The sequence below is a fragment of the Olea europaea genome, unplaced genomic scaffold (genome assembly GCF_002742605.1).
Source record: "Olea europaea var. sylvestris unplaced genomic scaffold, O_europaea_v1 scaffold269, whole genome shotgun sequence".
In the NCBI taxonomy this organism is placed as follows: domain Eukaryota; kingdom Viridiplantae; phylum Streptophyta; class Magnoliopsida; order Lamiales; family Oleaceae; genus Olea; species Olea europaea.
In genome coordinates this window covers 342,126-362,306 of record NW_019245290.1, presented here as the reverse complement: position 1 = coordinate 362,306, position 20,181 = coordinate 342,126, and the positions used below count along the sequence as shown (strand labels likewise).

The 20,181-nt window shown below is 36.4% G+C and overlaps 1 protein-coding gene across 1 annotated transcript in view; it reads right to left on the bottom strand.

Annotated features, from left to right (window-relative positions):
- The window catches only part of LOC111383435, a 34,683-nt gene extending 31,586 nt beyond the window's left edge, over positions 1-3,097 (bottom strand). The window contains exons 1-3 of the mRNA XM_023007545.1: positions 2,628-3,097; positions 2,392-2,454; positions 1,690-2,118 (exon numbers count right to left, since the gene is read on the bottom strand). Coding sequence (XP_022863313.1) covers positions 1,690-2,118; positions 2,392-2,454; positions 2,628-2,780 — 645 coding nt within the window. The 5' untranslated portion in view covers positions 2,781-3,097. The remainder of the gene's footprint in view (positions 1-1,689; positions 2,119-2,391; positions 2,455-2,627) is intronic.
- Positions 3,098-20,181: the final 17,084 nt, after the last annotated feature.

The window sequence follows — 20,181 nt, the reverse complement described above, 5'->3', positions numbered from 1 at the left end:
ACCTTTCCTCGAAAATAAGCACAAAACATCAAATCATTGGCACAGCGACCAACGCACAATCATTACCATTGGACCTCGGCAAGCCTCGCAGCGGTCCCTCAAACACCTCGGCTTCCTCTTCGCCATTCAGCAATCAAGCCTCGCAGGTTCGGTTCCTCAACCATCTCGGCTTTCTCCTCGCCATTCAGCATTCAAGCCTCGCAGGTTCGGTTTCCTCAACCACCTCGGCTTCTCTCCTCACCATTCAGCCTTCACAAGCCTCACAGGTTCGGTTTATTCAACCACCTCGGCTTCTTCATCATTCACCCACAGCAACACTTCTCAAACTCCAACCATGATATAAATATCTTTGGACTTGGGGGACTATTATTTGGGGTTCAAAAATTCTTTCAACTTTTACTCCATTTAAGTCCACGCATTACATTAATGATTATACTTGGACTTGGGGGACTATTGTTGCGTGTTGTCACACCTGTCCTATCCACCTGGGCCAATGGCCCACTCATCCTGATCCACGTGGCATTCCTATCGAGGTGGCACACATTGCCGAGGTGGGTTATATCCGAAGTGCTTCAAGCCAAGGCCCATGACTCGAGGCATGGAACCTGTTGGATGTAGCTGAGGTCCTCAAGTGGAAGTATTTGTCAAATGGGCGAAGCCCCAAAGTTGATGCACGAGCCTCTTAACCACAAAGAAACATCCTCCATGGTCACTTCTCCCAAGAGATCGCCTGCACAGATCTTATTCGAATGATTGATGGAACGTTTGTCATAAGCATAAAGGTCAATTCTTGTCACTAGCATCGAGGCCCTGCACAAGCAATAAATGCGCCGCAAGCTAGCAAGTCAAGCCCCATACCTAGGAAAAGATGTTTGAACTAAAGAGATGAGGCCACGTGCCACTTATCCAAGGGCTCCCATTTCATATGTATCACTATAAATACTCTCATTGTGCAATGTCAAAGGCTAATGCAAGAATCAATACTAAAAACTACATTTACTCAACTCTCTCAGTTACTTGCAATACACAAATCGAGTTTATACACTTTCACTTATACATTTACGAGCACCGGTTGGTAATTATTGTACAATCGGATTACGAACAACACGCCGGATTCCGAACGTCACCGTCCCGCGTCGTTGGGCTACTCCCACGCCCCTTTAAACCACTCGTTTTAGACCGTCCACGTGTCTTAGCGTGTTGGACATTCGCCCACGCAAGCGCGGGTGGGACCGGCATCTGTTGGCACAATTTTTGGGGTCAACACTTGCTATAGGTGGTTAGTACTTGCTCGCCGAAATTTAAAAGGTTACTCATTGCTCACCTAAATTTGAACAAAGTTGCTCCCTGAACTTTGCTATAGATAACATTGATGGAAATGATATGGGTGATTAATGGGTAATTTTGTTCAAATTTGGATGAGCAATGAGTAACCTTTTAAATTTCAGCGAGCGAGTAGTAACTGTAGGAAAGTTCAATGAGTAAAGAGCAACTTTTTGAATTTCGGCGAACAAGTAGTGACATATAGCAAAGTTTAGTGACCATTGATTAAACTAACTCCTTTTGGAGTTCCATGAATGCATATTTGCACACATACACAAAAAATTTTCAATTTTTCCATGACAAAAAAGGAAGAGGGAAAATTAGGCATTCACTTCGATAAATTTCAAATTGACATAGATTCCTTACCCATAAACCTCCAAGAATTCTCTTTGCCAATCTCCAAAAGAAAGATATACGCCCATGCCACTTTCTGCCAAGGTGAACTATTGCTGCCTTGGTTGACTCTTTGGGTGAGAGAAAGAACCTGCCGCGTGATCCATCTTTAATTTTTTTCACCACCATGTCATCTGCAGCTGTCTTAAAGCTTTCACTGCTGACGGAAGCTTCTTGCTGAGATTCTATAACATCATTGTCAGTGCTCCAAAATTTTAACGGAGATTTCCCCATCTTTGCACCAGAAGATATCCAAGTCAACCATGATTTTGTTCCAAAGAGAGGTAATCCATCTCCATCAACATTTGTTGCCTTTAAAATTGCATTTTCAGTTTCTCTTTTAGGAGCATCCATTGCATCATACCCGGGCTTATTTTGTGACCACAAGCCAGCGCTAGCGATCTGCATCAAAAAGCGGGATGTGCCTTTAATTTTAAATCTGAATTAGCAAAATCCAATGAATCAGCAATTAACAGAAAACATATTTCCCGACTGTAGAGTACGCATTCCTATATTTCCAACAAGAGTTAACCACAATTTAACTTAAATTACACCCCAGAAACTTAATTCTTGAATTAAACACTTATCACAAATTGAATTTGATGTAGAACAATACGCATTAGAAATGCCATAAAAAATAGCTTCTCATGAAGAGTTACACAGACAATCACAAACCTTAATATAAATAAGCTGGGCCTCAGACGTCTCCACTTCAGACAGCTCACTTGAACAACCAGGCTTCACCATCAAATTATGAACAGTGAATATACAAAAATATATAAAGAATAATTACAAATTCATCAAAAATCCCTTTGGGAAATACCTAAGTAGTATGTAATAATACTCAATAACACAAATAATAAACATAAAGCCAGAAAGGGCAATTCAAACAGAAAAAGAAAATGGAAAACCTGTTGAACATAATTGGCGTGCATAACAATGAGAACACAGAAGAGGGTGATGGCCAAGAAAAGAAATAAATACTCCAGCATGACTCTGACTTTGGGCGTCAGCATCTCTGAGAATCGCTCTTGAACTCGTATAAACGTCTGCTCTGGGTCCATTTTACGTATATTTTTCCAATAAATATAAATACGAATAAAGATTATTTGCAAAATACGTAGCCAAAGGATAGAATCAATTTCCGAAACAAAGAAGAGGTCAAGAGGGAAATTCTGATTTTTGGGCTTTTTGTTTTTCGAGCTTTGAATCTATGAAAACGGTGATTGATGATGAGAGTACAATAATTTCAAGAATAACAGCGTGGGCTTGAAAATTTCCATAATTTCAACGATGCTTTTGATTGTCGACCTTGTCAAATATGGATGCTTTAATTATACCATTCCTATGAGTAGAGCATTGAGATATTATCCTATAAATAATACACCTATTATTTAATTAGTCGGCGGGAGTAATAACTTCTTGTACCGAAACTTTTTCCACAACTACCCAGATTTGGTGAAGTGGCATAACATTGGACCCATTATATATGAATAATAGGATAATTATATATGTACACATACACAATGGATTACACTTTCCTCATACGAAGGTAAGCTCATAAATATTTTATTATATTTGAACCATCTCCATGTGAGAGAGGTGTAATATTGTGTGTACATTATTATATACACATTGCATTGTCCTTATTTATATAGGTTTCGATATTAATTAAATGGTGACATTGGATATGAGATATGTTTCACTTTGAATTTCCAAACATTCGTCCAATCAAGATGATATGCAAAACATACCTTTATGAAGTTAAACAATCTAAGCCCCTGTTTGTTTCCTATTCTTTAAAGAAAATTATGGATTTTTTGACCTTTTTTAACAGTAGATGGGACCAATTGTGAGAAAAGAAGTCAACAATGTGGACTGGAGATCTACTAACAGTTCGAAAAGAGAGAAATTTACAAATTATGTTTTAACTATGCACAATTCAAAAGTCAAGTTTTAAGTTTAACTAATGCAAAAATCAGGTTTTTGCTAATTAATTAAAAATATTTATTAATTAAATATAATGAGGTCACATTTATGTAAATAATGGTCAGATGAACATAATTATGGATCACAACTTATTTATTAGTCACATATTATTAAATTAATTGGTTACAAATTATGTCGAGGTCACAAATTAAAAATTTTATAGGTCACAGTTTATGTCATTAGTTACAAATCCAAAAAATTATAAGTCACATGTCACATGTCACATATTTTAAAATTTGATGATCACGGATTACTTTTTTAAGTCACAAATGATCGAATTTTAAGGTCGTAGTTCACAAATCCAAAAAATTTTAGGTCACCAGTTGTGTATTTTCAAATTTGATGGTCGCGAATTATTTTTTTAAGTCACAAATGATCGAATTTTAAAGTCAAAATTTAATAGTCAGTCATGGGAGACCAAATAATTGGTCACGAAACCAAACGCTTGATCCCAATCCACCACAATACTTAGTCACAAACACTACCCCACCCTGTCACAACCACTGCCAGCACCACCACCACTCCAAAAATCGACAAAAATATCTCAACAATAACCACTGCACTAAGCCAAGCAGGGCATCCAACCGCTACCATTTGACACCACCATTACCATCCACCACCACTCCAAAAACTAAAAAACACCTACACACCGCACAAATACACTTCCACACAAACACGAGCGGCGATCACACCACCAACACTTACACTCGCAACCACCGCCACTTTCCACCACTTTCAACTTGTCACTGCCGCCACCAACACCACCACTAACACCACGACATCACTACCACCAAATCCAATCAGCTGCCAACAAAAATCACAACAACCGACTCCATCTGCTCTCCAGCTATCAACAACCACCTCCACCACCAAACGTACCAACAATACTCAACCCACAACATCTCCAGAACCACAACCAGACATACCCAATAATACACCACCTTCCAACCTCACCAACACCAGCCAAATCATCACTGCCAAGTGCCAACAAAAGCATCGTCACTACATCACCACCATCGCCGTCCTACCTAGATCAATTGCATCACCATCACCACACTTTCACTGCACCGTCATTGCATATACCACACATAAAATTGCAAAATACTGCACAGAACCGCACATTCCTTTCTTTATTCGGCTATTATCAATGCTGATAGTGGTAGCTTGGACATTGTAGGTAGTATGTGAGTAGAAAGAGAAAATGTGTAAATAGAGAGGGGTGTGTCATTCTCATACACCTGAAATTGTTGACCTAAATGTGATAATCGTCGGTGATCTCCCATGGTGATATCCCACTATGAAATTGCCAACGTAAATGGTGGTGACTTGACGCGCGGAGAGCGAAGGGAGAAAGCGTGGCACCGAAGACGGCAATGATCAGTCAAAAAGAATAGAGAAGTGAGAGAGATGTAGAGAGTGAATGAAGCTATGATTCAATACCTAAGGTTTGGGGGGTGGGTGGGTGGATATATTTAATATTTAATTATTATTTAATACCTAATTTATGTATAATGAAATTTCAGCACTGACTTCTAAATTGTGATGTTTAAACACCTGGCATTATGTAATTTTCCCGTCCAAAAATTCTTTAAAATTGGGTTGAAAAATTGGAAAAAAAAAACAGAGTCTAAGTTCACGTGACGGTTTAGCAATACTTGGAATCATCTTTGCTATCTATGACTAATTAGAAATCATTAATACAACTTTGAAGATCAATTTGACCATATTTAGAAACTTGAGAAAAAAAAAAAAAAAAAAAAAAGGACATGAGCTTTAAAAACTTACTCTCGCGTAAATTATTTACCACTAAATAAGTTAGATTTTATTTTATACAATTTTAAATGAATGATTTTTTATTATTACTTTTATATCTTAATTTAGAAAAAGGTATAGCTTTTCATGAAGCCAAAAACATACATAATATGCAAAAGTTGATATCTTATACCTAGTGCATCTTTTTTATTTTAAAAAAAAAAAAAGATTAATAACAATTAAATGGTGAATGAGATGTAATAACAATTTTGATTTCAAATCCTCTTTCCGGGAACCCATAATATGATGATTCTTTCATATGATTTTTTTTGTGAATTCGACATCGGTGATCTACGATGAGATGTGATAACAAATTTTATTTTAAATTCTCTGTTACTAGTCGAATATGAAATGCCTCACGGAGGCACCACAATAATACACGTGGAATGCATGGATGAGTTGAGGCTCTTAAGGGTGTAAACTCAACTCTTAAGGGGGTCAACTGAGGTGCTTCCAAAGCTCAGCTGAGGTGCTTACAAAGCCCAAACCGAGACTCTCCAAACGGTAAGCCATGGTGCCTTCAAAAATGGCTGAAGTGCCTGCTGACGTGCCTTCGAGGATGTCTACCAAAGTTTAAGAAGAGGTCCACGTCTCAAATCAAGGCTCAAGAAGTCCTTAAGCTAAAGCCCTGAATAAGTGGCTGAGGACCTAAAGCAAAGCACTGTGTAAATAGTCAACGACCGAGCTTGTTGCACTGAACTTCGAGGTCGTTTTAATAGAATTCTTCAAAGTGGTTTTGATCTTGTTCATCCAAAGTGGGTTGACGTCTTCCTGCTGAGCCCCTTGGCACTGAGGTCCTTGACACCTAGAGGGTCTGACAAACATATCTTAGGAACTGATTGATGTGACCTTTGTTATAAGTATAAATATCTTGTCATGTCAATAGGATGACTTCTATGTGTAAGAACATTAAATGCACCACAGGTTAAGAAGTGAAAAACGATGTCTAGGATTAGATGCTTTGGTTAAGGAGATGAAGTCACATGGCTTCTCATCAAATGGATAACATCTTATGTGTAACATTATAAATACTCCCCTTCTTGTATTGTTCAAAGGATGGATCCTTGAATAGAAAAGAGAACATAATATATTGTCTCTATCTTCTTCTTCTTCTTCTACAAACTTATTTACAGTAGAAAGACTACAAAACTGGTCCACATGTACACTATCTCCTAGCAACACCTGTTGGCCATTTTTGGATGTCCACATATTGGTGCTATCTGTGGAAAACCACACTATAACCACGAACATCCCGTGGAAAAAGCTTGCCATTAGAGAGTTGGGCATCTCCCTTAAAAAAAGATTTGTTCTTGAAGAACGAACAAGTGGAAGCCTTAAGAAAAAGCTTTGGAGTTTACATTGGTACATGAATTGTTGATAATTGTTAAAAAAAAAAAAAGGAATATGTTGAGATAGAAATCCATTTGTGTGACCCTCATATCTTTGAAGAAAAGATTTGTATGAAAAAATGAGTTCAAGCAATGAGGTAATCCCACTTAGAAGAGATAGAAAGACCCCTGACGAAGAGGTCTCCTGAAGAACCTCCCCAGTGAGTTATCACTGACCTCATCATTAGCATAGACGAGATAGAATGAGAGTAACTATCCAATTCACTTGGGAAGTAACTGAATGGCTACAAACATAAGAAGCATCATTTAGAAAAAGATCTTATACAACAACTCCAAATGCAAAGAAATAAGAAGAAGACCCCGTGAAAAGGGGAGGTCCCCAAAAAAGATGCCATGAAGAAGAAGACTCCCTAAAAAGGGGAGGCCTTTGAAGAAGAAGCCATGATGAAAAAGACCCTCTGAAAAGGGAGAGGCCGCTAAAGAAGTGGCCTTAAATAAAGTAGACCCTGATAGGGGAAGGTCTCCAAAGAAGAAGCCATGAAGAAGAAGACCCCCTGAAAATGGGAGGCCTCTGAAGAAGTGGCCTTAAACAAAGTAGACCCTTAATAAGGAGAGGTCCACAAAGAAAAGGCCATGAAGAAGAAGACCCCCTGAAAAGGGAGAGGCCGCTGAAGAAGTGGCCTTAAATAAAGTAGACCCTTAATAAGGAGAGGTCTCCAAAGAAAAGGCCATGAAGAAGAAGACCCTTGATAGGGGAAGGCTTCTAAAGAAGAGGCCACGAATAAGAAGACTCCCTGAAAAAGGAGTTATCACTAAATAAGTGGTCTTGAATCAAGCACCCTCAAAAAGGAGGAGGCCTTAAAGAAGAGACCATGAATAGGTAGGACCTCTGAAAAATGAGAAGTCTCTGGTGAAAAGGCTATTGGAAGACCCATTTTACAAATGGAGCCCTCTAAAGGAGGGGAACAATACAAAAGAAGGTAAAAGGACTAAAAACGTACAAAAGTGTGAAGTTGGGGATTGAAGTGTAGATATTCTGAAACTTGAAGCACCATGAATGCAATATATCAAGGATATGATTGAAATAAAAGGCAATATATGAGGATCAAATTGTACCAGATTTTGAGAGACCTAGGCATGAAATTACTGAAGAACTTAAAGGCAATTTTAATATTTTGCCTATGTATAAGCATGCACCATACCTAAACCCCAGTACCTCAACATGCAAGGCCTTATCTTTGCTTATGTTTCAATTCCTCAGCATTCAATGCTTCATCCTTGCCTATGCTTCAAGCTCACCATATATGACCTCATTTTTGTCTATGCTTCAGCACCTCCAGTACGTAGGACATCATAATTATGAGGCCAGCTTATAAGATTCTGATGGTTTGAGAGCTATACGAGGGATATTTATTCCTCGCCTGACGAGATGTTTATTCTTTGTCCTTTATTATCGTCAAGCCAAGCTATAAAACCTCGTCTATCCGAGGTCCACTCATAAGATTTCGATAGTTCGAGCCAAGCCACTAGCTCGATATTCATTCCTCGCCTTGCGAGATTCCTTACCATACAAAATGTTGCATTACAATTGCACTTATCTTTAGAGAGCTCATTACGCCTCTACTTTAACTATACCATGCCTATGATTATCTTCAAAAAGCTTATATAGTACCCTGAATGGATGAACCATCCACTAAGCAGGAAGCTCTTGACATGGATGAGTCATCCACCATGTAAGGAGGTGAAAAAAGAAAAAGAGAGAGAGAGAGAGAGAAGAGAAACCTTCCATGGATGAATCAAACACCATGGATGATGCCTTTTCACAGAAGAGTAAACCCCTTGCAAAGAGGTAAAAGAAAAAAATAAATAAAAATATATATACATATATAACAAGCCAAAGAACTTCGAAAAATAGGAACCCCGGCTCCCTTCATAAAATTCTGGAAAAAAATCAAAGTAAATAGCCTCGAGCAATAGGGACCTCAACTCCCTCCCTCGGAAATTCAGCAAAAATATTTGAAATAAATAGTTTCGGCCCATAACTTCAGTTCCTTCATCAACACTTCAAAGTCAAAGACTTAGCTTACTTCAAGGCTTCAGACAACGTCCACGATATGTGTTTGTGCAAATTTTCGTCTCACTTTTAAATCCACGTTATGTGAATATCTATGACTAGATTTGGGGACGATTGTGATTACTGTTAACACGCATGTCACATCACTGCTAGCATGCTTCATGACCCATGACATCATTTTCACCAGTGCTGGTACGCATGTCACGTTACATACACTGTCATCAGGCATATGTCCTACTATAGTATATGATAGGCTTCTTGTACATTATATCTTAAAAAAATGTGAGATGCCATTTACGAGTATTTGGAGGGACAAAATGGACCCCTGCTTATTTGATATATATGTAATGGACTAGTCTAGCTCACATTACGAAGGAGATGTTGCCAAAATTTCGACAAAATATGGCATTTTTCGAGGTAATTTCTTCAAAGGAAAAAAAAGTAGCCCAAGAGGCACTTCTATGAAAATTAGTCCAAGAGAAACACTTCAACACAAACGAAGAGCCTTCCCGATGAAGATCACTCTCAAAAAGAAAAGAAAAACACAAGAAAAACGAGCAGTTGAACTGCCAAAACTTCGCAAAATTGCAAGTACAAAGAAGGTCTGACCCATACATGAATGTACGACTTAGACGTGGGGGAGTATTATTACTAGTCGAATATGAATTACCTCGCGGAGGCACCACTATAATACACGTGGAATGCATGGATGACTTGAGGCTCTTAAGGGGGTCAATTGAGGTGTCTCCAAAGCTCACCTGAGATGCTTACAAAGCCCAAACAGAGGCTCTCCAAAAGGTAAGCCATGGTGCCTTCAAAAATGGCCGAAGTGCCTGCTGACATGCCTTCAAGGATGTCCAACAAAGCTCAAGAAGAGGTCCACGCCTCAAACCGAGGCTCAAGAGGTCTTTAAGCCGAAGCCCTGAGTAAGTGGCCGAGGACCTAAAGCGAAGCACTATGTAAGTCGTCAACGGTCGAGATTATTGCACTGAACTTCGAGGTTATTTTAATAGAATTCTCCAAAGTGGTTTTGATCTTGTTCGTCCAAAGTGGGTTGACGTCTTCCTGCTGAGCCCCTTGGCACCGAGGTCCTTGACACCTAGAGGGTCTGGCAAACGTATCTTAGGAACTGATTAATGTGACATTTGTTATGAATATAAATATCTTGTCTTGTTAATAAGATAACTCCTATGTGTAAGAACATTAAATGCACCACAGGCTAAGAAGTCAAAACTTATGGCTAGGACTAGATGCTTTGGTTAAGGAGATGAAGCCACGTGGCTCCTCATCAAATGGACAACATTTTATGTGTAAAACTATAAATACTCCCCTTTTGTATTGTTTAAAGGATGGATCCTTGGATAGAAAAGAAAACATAATATATTGTCTCTATCTTCTTCTTCTTCTCCAAACTTATTTACAGTAGAAACACTACAAAACAAGCCCACGTGTACACTATCTCCTAAAGACACATGTTTGCCATTTTTGAAGGTCAACATTCTCTATTTAATTTTCAATTGAATTGGTGATTACAAAGTCCTAATGGCTATTATAACATTTTTTTTTTGTTAATAGAAAATTGAAACCACCTCATCCTAATACTATATAAAGAGGTATTCTCCTCCTTAATCCACACACCAAAAAATTTGATAGTTCTTTTCCCCTCTCTAAATTTTTCTTCTCTCTTTCTTTTTATAGCTTTGTTCTTAATAACTTAGATAATTATTCCTGGCTTGGTTATAGAATTGTAAGTAGTCTCAATTCGTCTAAAGCAGTGATGAGGTATTAGTAGTTACTTTCAACTATTATATCATATGAGATAAACACCATTAGTCTTCTTGCACTGCAATAGAGGCCCAATTTGGTTGAAGGAAATTCTGTGCAACACAGGTCCCGATTCCTTTCTATTACCGCTACACTTAACGCTAAGCAAATACCAATCCAAATCACTTAACCCGATCAACCTAGATTGAGTTTTTAAGTTCAACTGGGTTGAGTTAGGTTGAAAAATTAAATTTGAGATTTGGCTAAGACTGGGTCTCGAGTTATGATTTAAAACCCAACCCAACCTGATGAATTAAAAAAATTAATATCTAAGATGAGAAAAAAATTCCTAAATAAACACAATACTAAATATATGATGACTTATAATTTATAAACGTCCATTTTATTTACATACCCTAGGAAAATTTTTTAGTTCATGATATGAGATATAAATCTATATAATTCATAAGAATAATATGAAGAGAAGAAAGATAAAACTATTTTTTGGATGGTTGAATTAATCTTCTACGCTAAGTTGCCTTTGCCTCCTTGATTTCTTGAATCTTGCCCCTTTAATTCTAGTTGACAAGATCCAAAATATTGAAAAATCTTTTTCTTGCCCAGTGCTGCTACAATACTATTGAAAATTCAACAATAGTGGCGCTACAATACCCTTTTTTAGGTCACTGCATACCCTTTACTATTTTTATCATAACTTTTTTTTTCTAATATCCGATTGAGGTAATTCAAAGTGTATCGGAAAGATAAAGGGTTCCAACTTACTAAAGATAACTACTTTCAATTCGAATGTTTACTATGTCAAAAATGGGTCTCAATCTCCAACTTAAAATCTGAAACATATTTGTACGATTGGAAATTGATTTGTGAAAATACTTTTATCATGTCTCACTCCTTTTTGACTTTTTGTTGCATTCCATTGACTCATAGCAATCTTCAGTTATGGTTTTGCTGTCCGAATCAATTATAAAAAGTTGCAATTGAATCCTCAAAATTTGGATTTCATTTGTCATTGTTATTCGCTTCTTTAGTTCAATTTAGCCTCTAATCATCAAGTTTCACCAAAACAACATCAACTTTTCTTTGATTCACGCCAAAATCACTCTTTTCTCAAAGTTTCGCATCATTCACATCAATTTACCTAATCTATAAAACAACACAAAAATACAAATCAAAACGTTCTAAAATTCTAAGAATCAAACGAAAAATCAAGATTGAGTTGCATTAATATGATGAATGAAACACGGTCATTAGGGTATCATATATACATATCGTAATGCATTGGTGGTGCTGGCAATGATCTTAGTTGTACGCTTATGGATAATGGGAATTATGTGGTCATTTTATTTGAAAGTGCATTTGACCAAATGTAGGCTGACCATTCCTAGGTACCAATAGTTGAACCTTTAAATAGATCCACTAGTGATAACTTAATTACACGAGGGCAAATTACCTTGACTATAAGGATCCTAGGCAAACCTATCCTAAAATAGTTGAAAGCATTGACATAAATCTACCACCTTTGTATCAAATTTCAAACTCCAAGAGGAGTAGACAATGTTAAAGGTAATCAAGCAGCTACACGAGAATGCTATCTCAATGCGCTAAGAAAACAAGGCTACACAAACCCTGATTTTGAATACCGCAATGGTAATAGAAAATTGGAAAGACGAATTTATGATCCTCATTTAGGAAAAGTTTATATCTAAGTTGTGAATGTTGAAGAGGTTAAAAACTCTTTTGCTAGCAAAGATAGTACAACAAGTACTGGGAGAAATAATGATTACAAGTTCACTAAAATGAGCCAAGTACAAAAAGGGGTTGCATTTGTTAAGCTTATTTTGACAAACGTATGAAGTTTGAAAATGGCGAGTCTATTTCCTCCGATAAAATTTTAGTTGATAGCAAGTCCTTATTTGCCAATTGTGAATTTTTTTAAAAAGACGAGTATCTGTCCACCAAATTTGTAAAATCTACAAAAGGCTAGCCTCTTTTTAGCCTATGAAAAAATGTTGGGAGTGGCAGGTTTTTATCTGCCTAGATTGAAAAACATGAAGAAGGCGAGTCCACTTCCGCCCCTGCAGAAATTCTATTTCATGGAAAGCTTGTGTTTGCCAAAGATGAAAACCCCACGGAAAGTGAAATATCATATGCATACGATGTACCATGGATTAGATGTTTGGATCAAAACAATCCAACAACGAAGGGCATGATTGTAACCATAAATATTGTAAAGAATGCTGCCATCTTAACAAGAGTTATAGTAGTCCACTTATAATTAAAAATTCATTGTACATTCCTCCTTGCATCAATTATATCAATTAAATTTCGAATTTCGGAAGTTATATTATTATCATACAAAATTGCAAGATCTTTACGATGATAAGAAATTATTCCCAGATAAAACACTTCGGATATCGTTTGACATAAAAAAGTATGAATTATCCTCATTGACTGGATTCACTTCGCCTCAGTTTAGCCCCATTAAAATTATAATTCATTTTCGTTCTTATCAATCACATATTCTCCAATAAAATAAAATTACACATAATTTCAAAACGTTTTCTTCTTTTTTAACCACCACATTCTTAAAAAAAAAGAGTATTCCAACTATTATAATTACAAATGATGGGGGCCAAACGGGGGTTTCCCGAGGAGGAAGATAAATGACATTAAAAGTCAGAGGTGGCTCAATAACAGCAATAGTTTCAGTTGCTAAAACAATAACCAGTGGATCACTAAGTTGACAAGTCTCAATTGGGAGTGATAGGGAATCAAGGCTTCAAAAATCAGAGGAAAGGCTTCGGGATATAGGGTTTCATCGAAATCTTCTTTCCATTTAGGATGAAAGCTCCTGATGATGTCAAGTACCTTATTATCCCCCTCCCACATTGCATCTTCAAATAATTTTGGCTTCCGGAGCACTTGCTTCGACGAGGATGGACTCTACAATAGCAAGTTTTGTTTTACTATTCTCTACTTGATTGCATAGTATATCAAAATTATTCATCACTTTCTCAAGTTCTTTAGTTGCAAGGTATAGCTATACCTTTGGTAATCGAACTTCTTCCTAAAGTTTAGAAATTTCATGATAGGACTTCCCAACATAGGCATGATGATTCTTTTTAGCTTGTTCAAGATATTTGGAAGTCCTTCTAATATCGGCCAACAAAGTAGCCTCCTTAGATGCATATCCTTGAGCCTCCTTGGTTAACTCTGTTAATTTCATTTTTTCTTTATCAACTTCATCGGCTTTCTTCTAGAGAGTGTCATACTTTTTTTTCCAGAGATTGCACTTTGTTATTCAAACTGTCATCTGGCAAAATACGAACTTCATATTCTTCTTGCTGACCATGATAAACCATAGCAACTTGCATAAGATAGCATCAACCATATTTTCTAGTTGCGTTGGGGTAAGCTCCTCGATAAGCATTTTTCAAAACTTATTAAAGTACATAAAAATAAACCTTGTCACCCAAAAAACAAAGGTAGGTAAATTTGGAAGAATCCCAGAGCCTAATTTCTCATCAAGGCGGGAACTAAATAATGACTTTGAGTTTGGAAAAAATTTCCTCGACTAATAGGATCTTTTGGGATCCGAAAGCCTTCAACTATGATCATTTGTTTCTTTTCTTTAATAGGGCACTAGAGTGAATCAGCAAAGTGATGGAAGGAGTAGGCTCCGGGGGCAAAAACTCTTGAAGAGGGGAGGCAACAGCGCGAGTAACCTCAGTTAATGAACACTAGGTTCTTGAGAGGAAATACTTTTCTCAGGGCCTCCAAACCTTGGTCCTTGTAAGAGTGTGTCCTTGGATCTTCCAGATCCTATAGTGGGCACCTCAAAAATTCTCTTAGAATGAATAGATGTCAAAGTTTTCTTTTGGCAATTTGAAGATTAATTTGCCATCAAGTTTGCATCCAAATCAATTCGCACTACAAAAATAAAGTAAGGGGTTAACAAAAATACTAAAAACAAGAAAGAATTTCTTTTGATGCATATACTTAGCCATTGAAGATTATATTTCGATACTGTTGAAATTAAAATTTGAATGATGAAGCAATCCCTCCATTTTGCAAGCTTCGGAGTTTATACTAAAAATGGGATTACAAGAATGCAAAGCTCAACCAGTGCTTGACCTCTTATGGAACCTTGTTGTTTTCTTATGAGAGAAGATCATTAAAGTAAGACAAAATAAAAAATTAAACCCAAAAGATAAGCATAAATACAATGCTCATTATATTCTTCATAATATTGAGGCATGGCAACTAACGGGTTAGAATCAGTTGAGCGAAAGCCTTAATTGTCCCGGACAAAGAAAAAACACTTTTTCCAATTATGCACCTTGTTGGGAGCAATTTCAAATTTTGGAAATGATTTGAGAGAGCAAGGAGAAAGATAATAAAAATCATTTTTTTATGAAATGATAAATTGACCAAAAAGAATCTGAAGAAAACTCTCTCATAACCTGTAGAACCCCTCAAAAGAAAAGATCCAATCATATGGGCACCTATTTGAAGTAAGTTAAGTAGTGACAATATTGAAAGAATCAAGAACGTTGGGAAAAAGCGATGAAAAGGAACCCTGAGGCCCATATCCATCGAATATCTATGAATTGCTATATAATCACTGTGAGCATGGTCTATAGTCTAAAACTATCTAGGACATACCAACTCAATCTCAACAAGAATGTTAAATTTATTCCTAATTTCATCCAAATCCCTCTCACTAATATTAGAAAATATTTTCGAGGAATCATAAACAACATCCTCATCACTTTCACTAAGGCTATCAAGCTCACTTGAAGGTTCACTTGATTTAGTCTTAGGTTGCAAACTAGCGTCTTTCCTAAGAAACTGCATATTAGCACATGTATTTGGCAACTGCAGTCCGATGTATAGCACCAATATGTAACACCTTAACAAGCGAAGACGATTTAGTTTCATCATCTCTAAACCGAGAACTAGTGGCCTCAGCACTATGAGACATATTTTGATAATCATTTGGAGAGGATATCTTAATAACAATCTCTCAAAAATCTTTGAATAAAACAACACCCAGATAAAATTGCAGATGAATAGTGAGGAAAGACATGAAATATGTACCCAAGAGATTTTTTGGAAAGTAGTAAGAAGAAATCGGATGAAAGGTCACCGAAAATGCTATTAAAATATGGAACATAGTAATTGTGGAAGAGAGGACAAGCTGAAATAAGAAAAATGGAAGTAGTCCAGGATAGTATCAAATAGGAATATCATATTTATAGGTTCCGACGAAAGAAATTCATCGTTAGATCATGTCGGTGTAATCACTGTTAAAAAGAAATTGAAAACTAGATCATTGAATACAAAAACCAGCCAACAAATATTTCAAATGAATGGATGAAATCATGTGTGTCAAACATGAGCATTAATTAAGCACAAACTACTTACCTAGAAACACACCAATCAATCCCATCAATACATGAAGGATGCATAAGATGACTAGTAAAACATGAACTAATAATAAAATCAGTTAAGAATCAATCAATCAATGACTACCACATGTCATTAAATTAAAAAGACCCATTTACCCGAAAGCTTGAATATAACTCTATAAAAAGACGTGCTTGGAATGAAGAATGGCATGCCGAAATGAAAATATCTTCCTTTCAAATAACCATTTCTCCTATGACATAGCTTAGAAGGGAGCATTAGAGAGGAAACTCTGGTCTGATGAGGAAAATTTGTTATTAATCTTATTTAGGTCAGCAAATAATATAAACCTCAATACAAATTGCTCTCTACAACCAAAGAAGCATGTAAACCAAATGTAATTCACACTTTTGAGCCACATATTGAAATTATTTAGGCAAAAGATGTTTAATAATGAAAATGGACACTAGTTTAACTATACAATCTTTAAAATAAAAAATGTGTGAACATGAAGAATTAATTTACACTTAGATTAATTAAATGATCTTGAAAATATAAATTGTATATGAACTTGAAGAATTAAATTATATCCTAAATTTATATTAAAATCCATCAAAAAATAAATTTGAGTCCAAGTACAAACTACTTATATACTTGCAAATATATTAGTATAATTTGGCATATACTTGAAAAAAACATTTTGGACTTGAAAAAAATAGACAACATTGCGTTCAACATTTCTTTATTTTCAATCCATGATGTTTAATAATATTGAGTTCATTACGTGATTATTATTTTGAGGCTATAGAAAGACCATATCCGATCTGTAGAATTTTAGATTATTATCTAAATTCTATTTCTTTGTTGTCCCAAACAAAGAACCTTAGCCTTAATTCATCTTTTGCTTGAAGACAATGAAACAATCTCTCTAAAAAGACATGTTCATGTGTATTGTAAATTTTTTTTTGTTATTTTCTTATCTATCTACGCATTTTATTCTTTCTGCAATAAATAATAGATTTTACTTTTTGTTATCCCAAATAATGAGAACTAAATGTACTTTGTGTGCGATGTTAGTTTTGAGTTCTCATTCATTGAATTACCCATTTATGCTTAAGAAACTTTTATGCATTTGGTAGATAAATGTGGTCTTAGGAGGTTTTTGTTCTTCATTGTCTAGAACCATTCTTGCTTTTATTTTCTTTACTGATTTTATTATTTGACTCAAAGTGGTATACTTGGCCTACAAGTCACAAGCTCTTCATGTCGTGCCGAGGAATGCTTAATGTAGAAGTCAAACTTGAAATGGGGTCAAGTCCGAGCCTTGATCCATCTTGACCTTATTAAACAATGATAAGATCAAGTACACCAAAGTTAAAAATGCCGTTTACAACTAGATTTTTCGGTCAAGGCATGATTTTAATTAGTCACATGTAGTCTTAATTAGATTTCCTTGCCTAAATAAATGTAACATATCCATATATCTTTTAGTGTGCCTCTGACTCGTAAAGATGATAATTGACCATGATTTTTGGCTAGGTGACATAGACAATAGATGTTGATTCCACCAAAAAAATATAATTTGATTGTGTTTGGAGAAACGACGCATTGGCATGCTATTTTCTACTTGGTAGAGATGTCAAAACCTATTGTAGCGGTCTCTCGTGGAGATGTCAAAACCTATTGTAGTGGTCCCCGTTTCGAGCTGACATTAGGGCGAAATGAATACTCATTTGGTATGGATATTTTTATAATGCATTGACTTTGTGTATGCATATTCATAGATGCAGCTATGATGTGGAGATGAAGTTCCATGTATTTAGGCTGAACCTATTGTGGGTAGAGACAGTTGTGATGTCGAGATATATAGGTGAAGTCCTATGTGTTGTGATGAGGCCTATGCTAGTAGATGCAGCTGTCCTACAAAGATGTAGAGAAGCCTTTGAGGATAGAAGTAGTTGTGATATAGATGTGTACAAGAGCCTTTGATGTAAGAGCAACTATGATGTAGATGTGAAGTACCATGTGTTGGGATGAGCCTCTAAGGGTTGATAAACTTTGAAGTATAGGTGTAGTAGGCCTTTAAGCTAAAAAGATATTATAGGATGCATGCCAATAATTTGAAAGAATGCGTGATTATAAGAAAAGTAAGTTGAGGTGGTTTGTATTCCCAAGCATATGTGTATTATGAGACGACAAGCCCATATGCATGTAGGTAAAGCACTATCTCATCCTGACCATTGATAAATGAGTCTTTTTATTTCAATGGTTTAGATGAAGTTACTAAATGGACATCTCAGATCTCTTTTGATTGATCCAACGGCTGATGTGATTTGCCTCCGCCTATATAAGGCCTCATTTGCTCATTTTCTTTGGTTTCCACTTTGCAAAATCTCAAAAAAGCTTTAACAAACATATTCACTTCTCAAAATCAAGTAGTATATTCTAGTGGTTCTTGTGCTAGTTTCATCAACCAAATATTTGTTAGGTAAACTCTTTGATTTTTTGTAACATCTTTGTGTTTTCTATTTTTCTTCAAAGAAAACTTCCTATCTCAAGCATGGTCTCTGGATTTGGTTGTAGTTCTAGTAGTAGGAATGTATATCCAAATGATACCATCAGAGGCGGGTATTATAAATTTCACGAAGACTAAAGATCTACCTAAAGCCATTGGGTTACAGCAAAGTATATGGGTAATGTAGGAAGGTCCAATAGATTATAGTGCAAAATTGGGATTGTCGAGGTAGGTTCGAAAATGAATGATAATAACTAAGTAGAAAATCAGGGAAAAATATAGTATCCCTAGCACCACAAAGCTGTTGATTCACGAATTGCACTTGACAACCTATCATTCGAGGCCAAGATGTGTCGTGGCTAGCAAAGCCATCTTTAAAGGAGAATATGTCTGCATTTACAACCATTTCTAGGAAAGTGCTAACGCTTTACATGTTAACTCAAATCCAAATGATCTCAAACTCAGACCCATTTTTAGGATTTGCCCTTACGTGTGTTCCAGACCATTTTTACACCTCATGCATTAGATAAGGAGGAATGCTCAAAATAGTGGTATTATATGACCCTCTAGGGCTTATTCATCATTTTTAATAGGTCTCATCTCCTCTATAAATGCCAGAAGGAACTTGGTTCTGGGCAAATTGGAGATGACAAATAGTGGAAGATGATGCAACCTCTGCTATATCAATGTCAACCTAATACTTCGAACTAAGTGAGTCTTGTTTTGTAGGGATTGTTAGTCGCTTTCAACTTCCACCTTGAAGTGAGAGATCATAGAGGACAACAACTTTTCTCTTTCTTCTTCATATGACTTCTCACTTATCATCGAACCACCAAAGCTCTTCGTCAAAATTTGCTAATGGCCTCAAGAGATACGATTCTAAAATCTTATCTTTCAACTTTCTTTTGATCTATAACAAGAGAGTTAAGACCTCATTTCTATTCGTAGAAAATCATACCAAGAAGGTTTATCCAAAAGTCATCATGTTTTCAATAATGAAGGCTGCTCCAAAGTTTAAGGAGTTAAAGCGCCAGATGATGAGATGGAAATAATTAGTAGGGCTCATCGTGGGAAGTCCTTAGCTAGGAAGAAGCCCTAACAAGACTAAGAGAAGTCTCTATTGAAGAAGAGGAAAATGACTCAAGCTCTAGGAGACCTCTACATCAGTTGTGCCAATAGTAGCATGTCGACCACCATCTCTGGCAACGTAGGTATCTGTTGGCATCCCCATGGTAAGTGTATTGATGAGGACGAGGTGAAGGTAAATGAGAAAGCTCTAAAAAATAAAGGCAAGAAGGTCGTACATTCAGGGCATAGTGATAAAGTTCAAAACTTCTTGGGAGACTTTCTAGAAGGGTTAACACCTTAGACGCTTGCCATGCAAACACAAGAAGCTCAAACGACCTATGCAATGTTTCACAAATTTTGGATGGAGAAGTGACAAAATCATGTTGTTTTAGGTAATGTCATAAACAACTGGAGGTCAGGATGAGCTAAATAGTAAGGGCCTTAGGAGTTGGAATCGAGGCAGA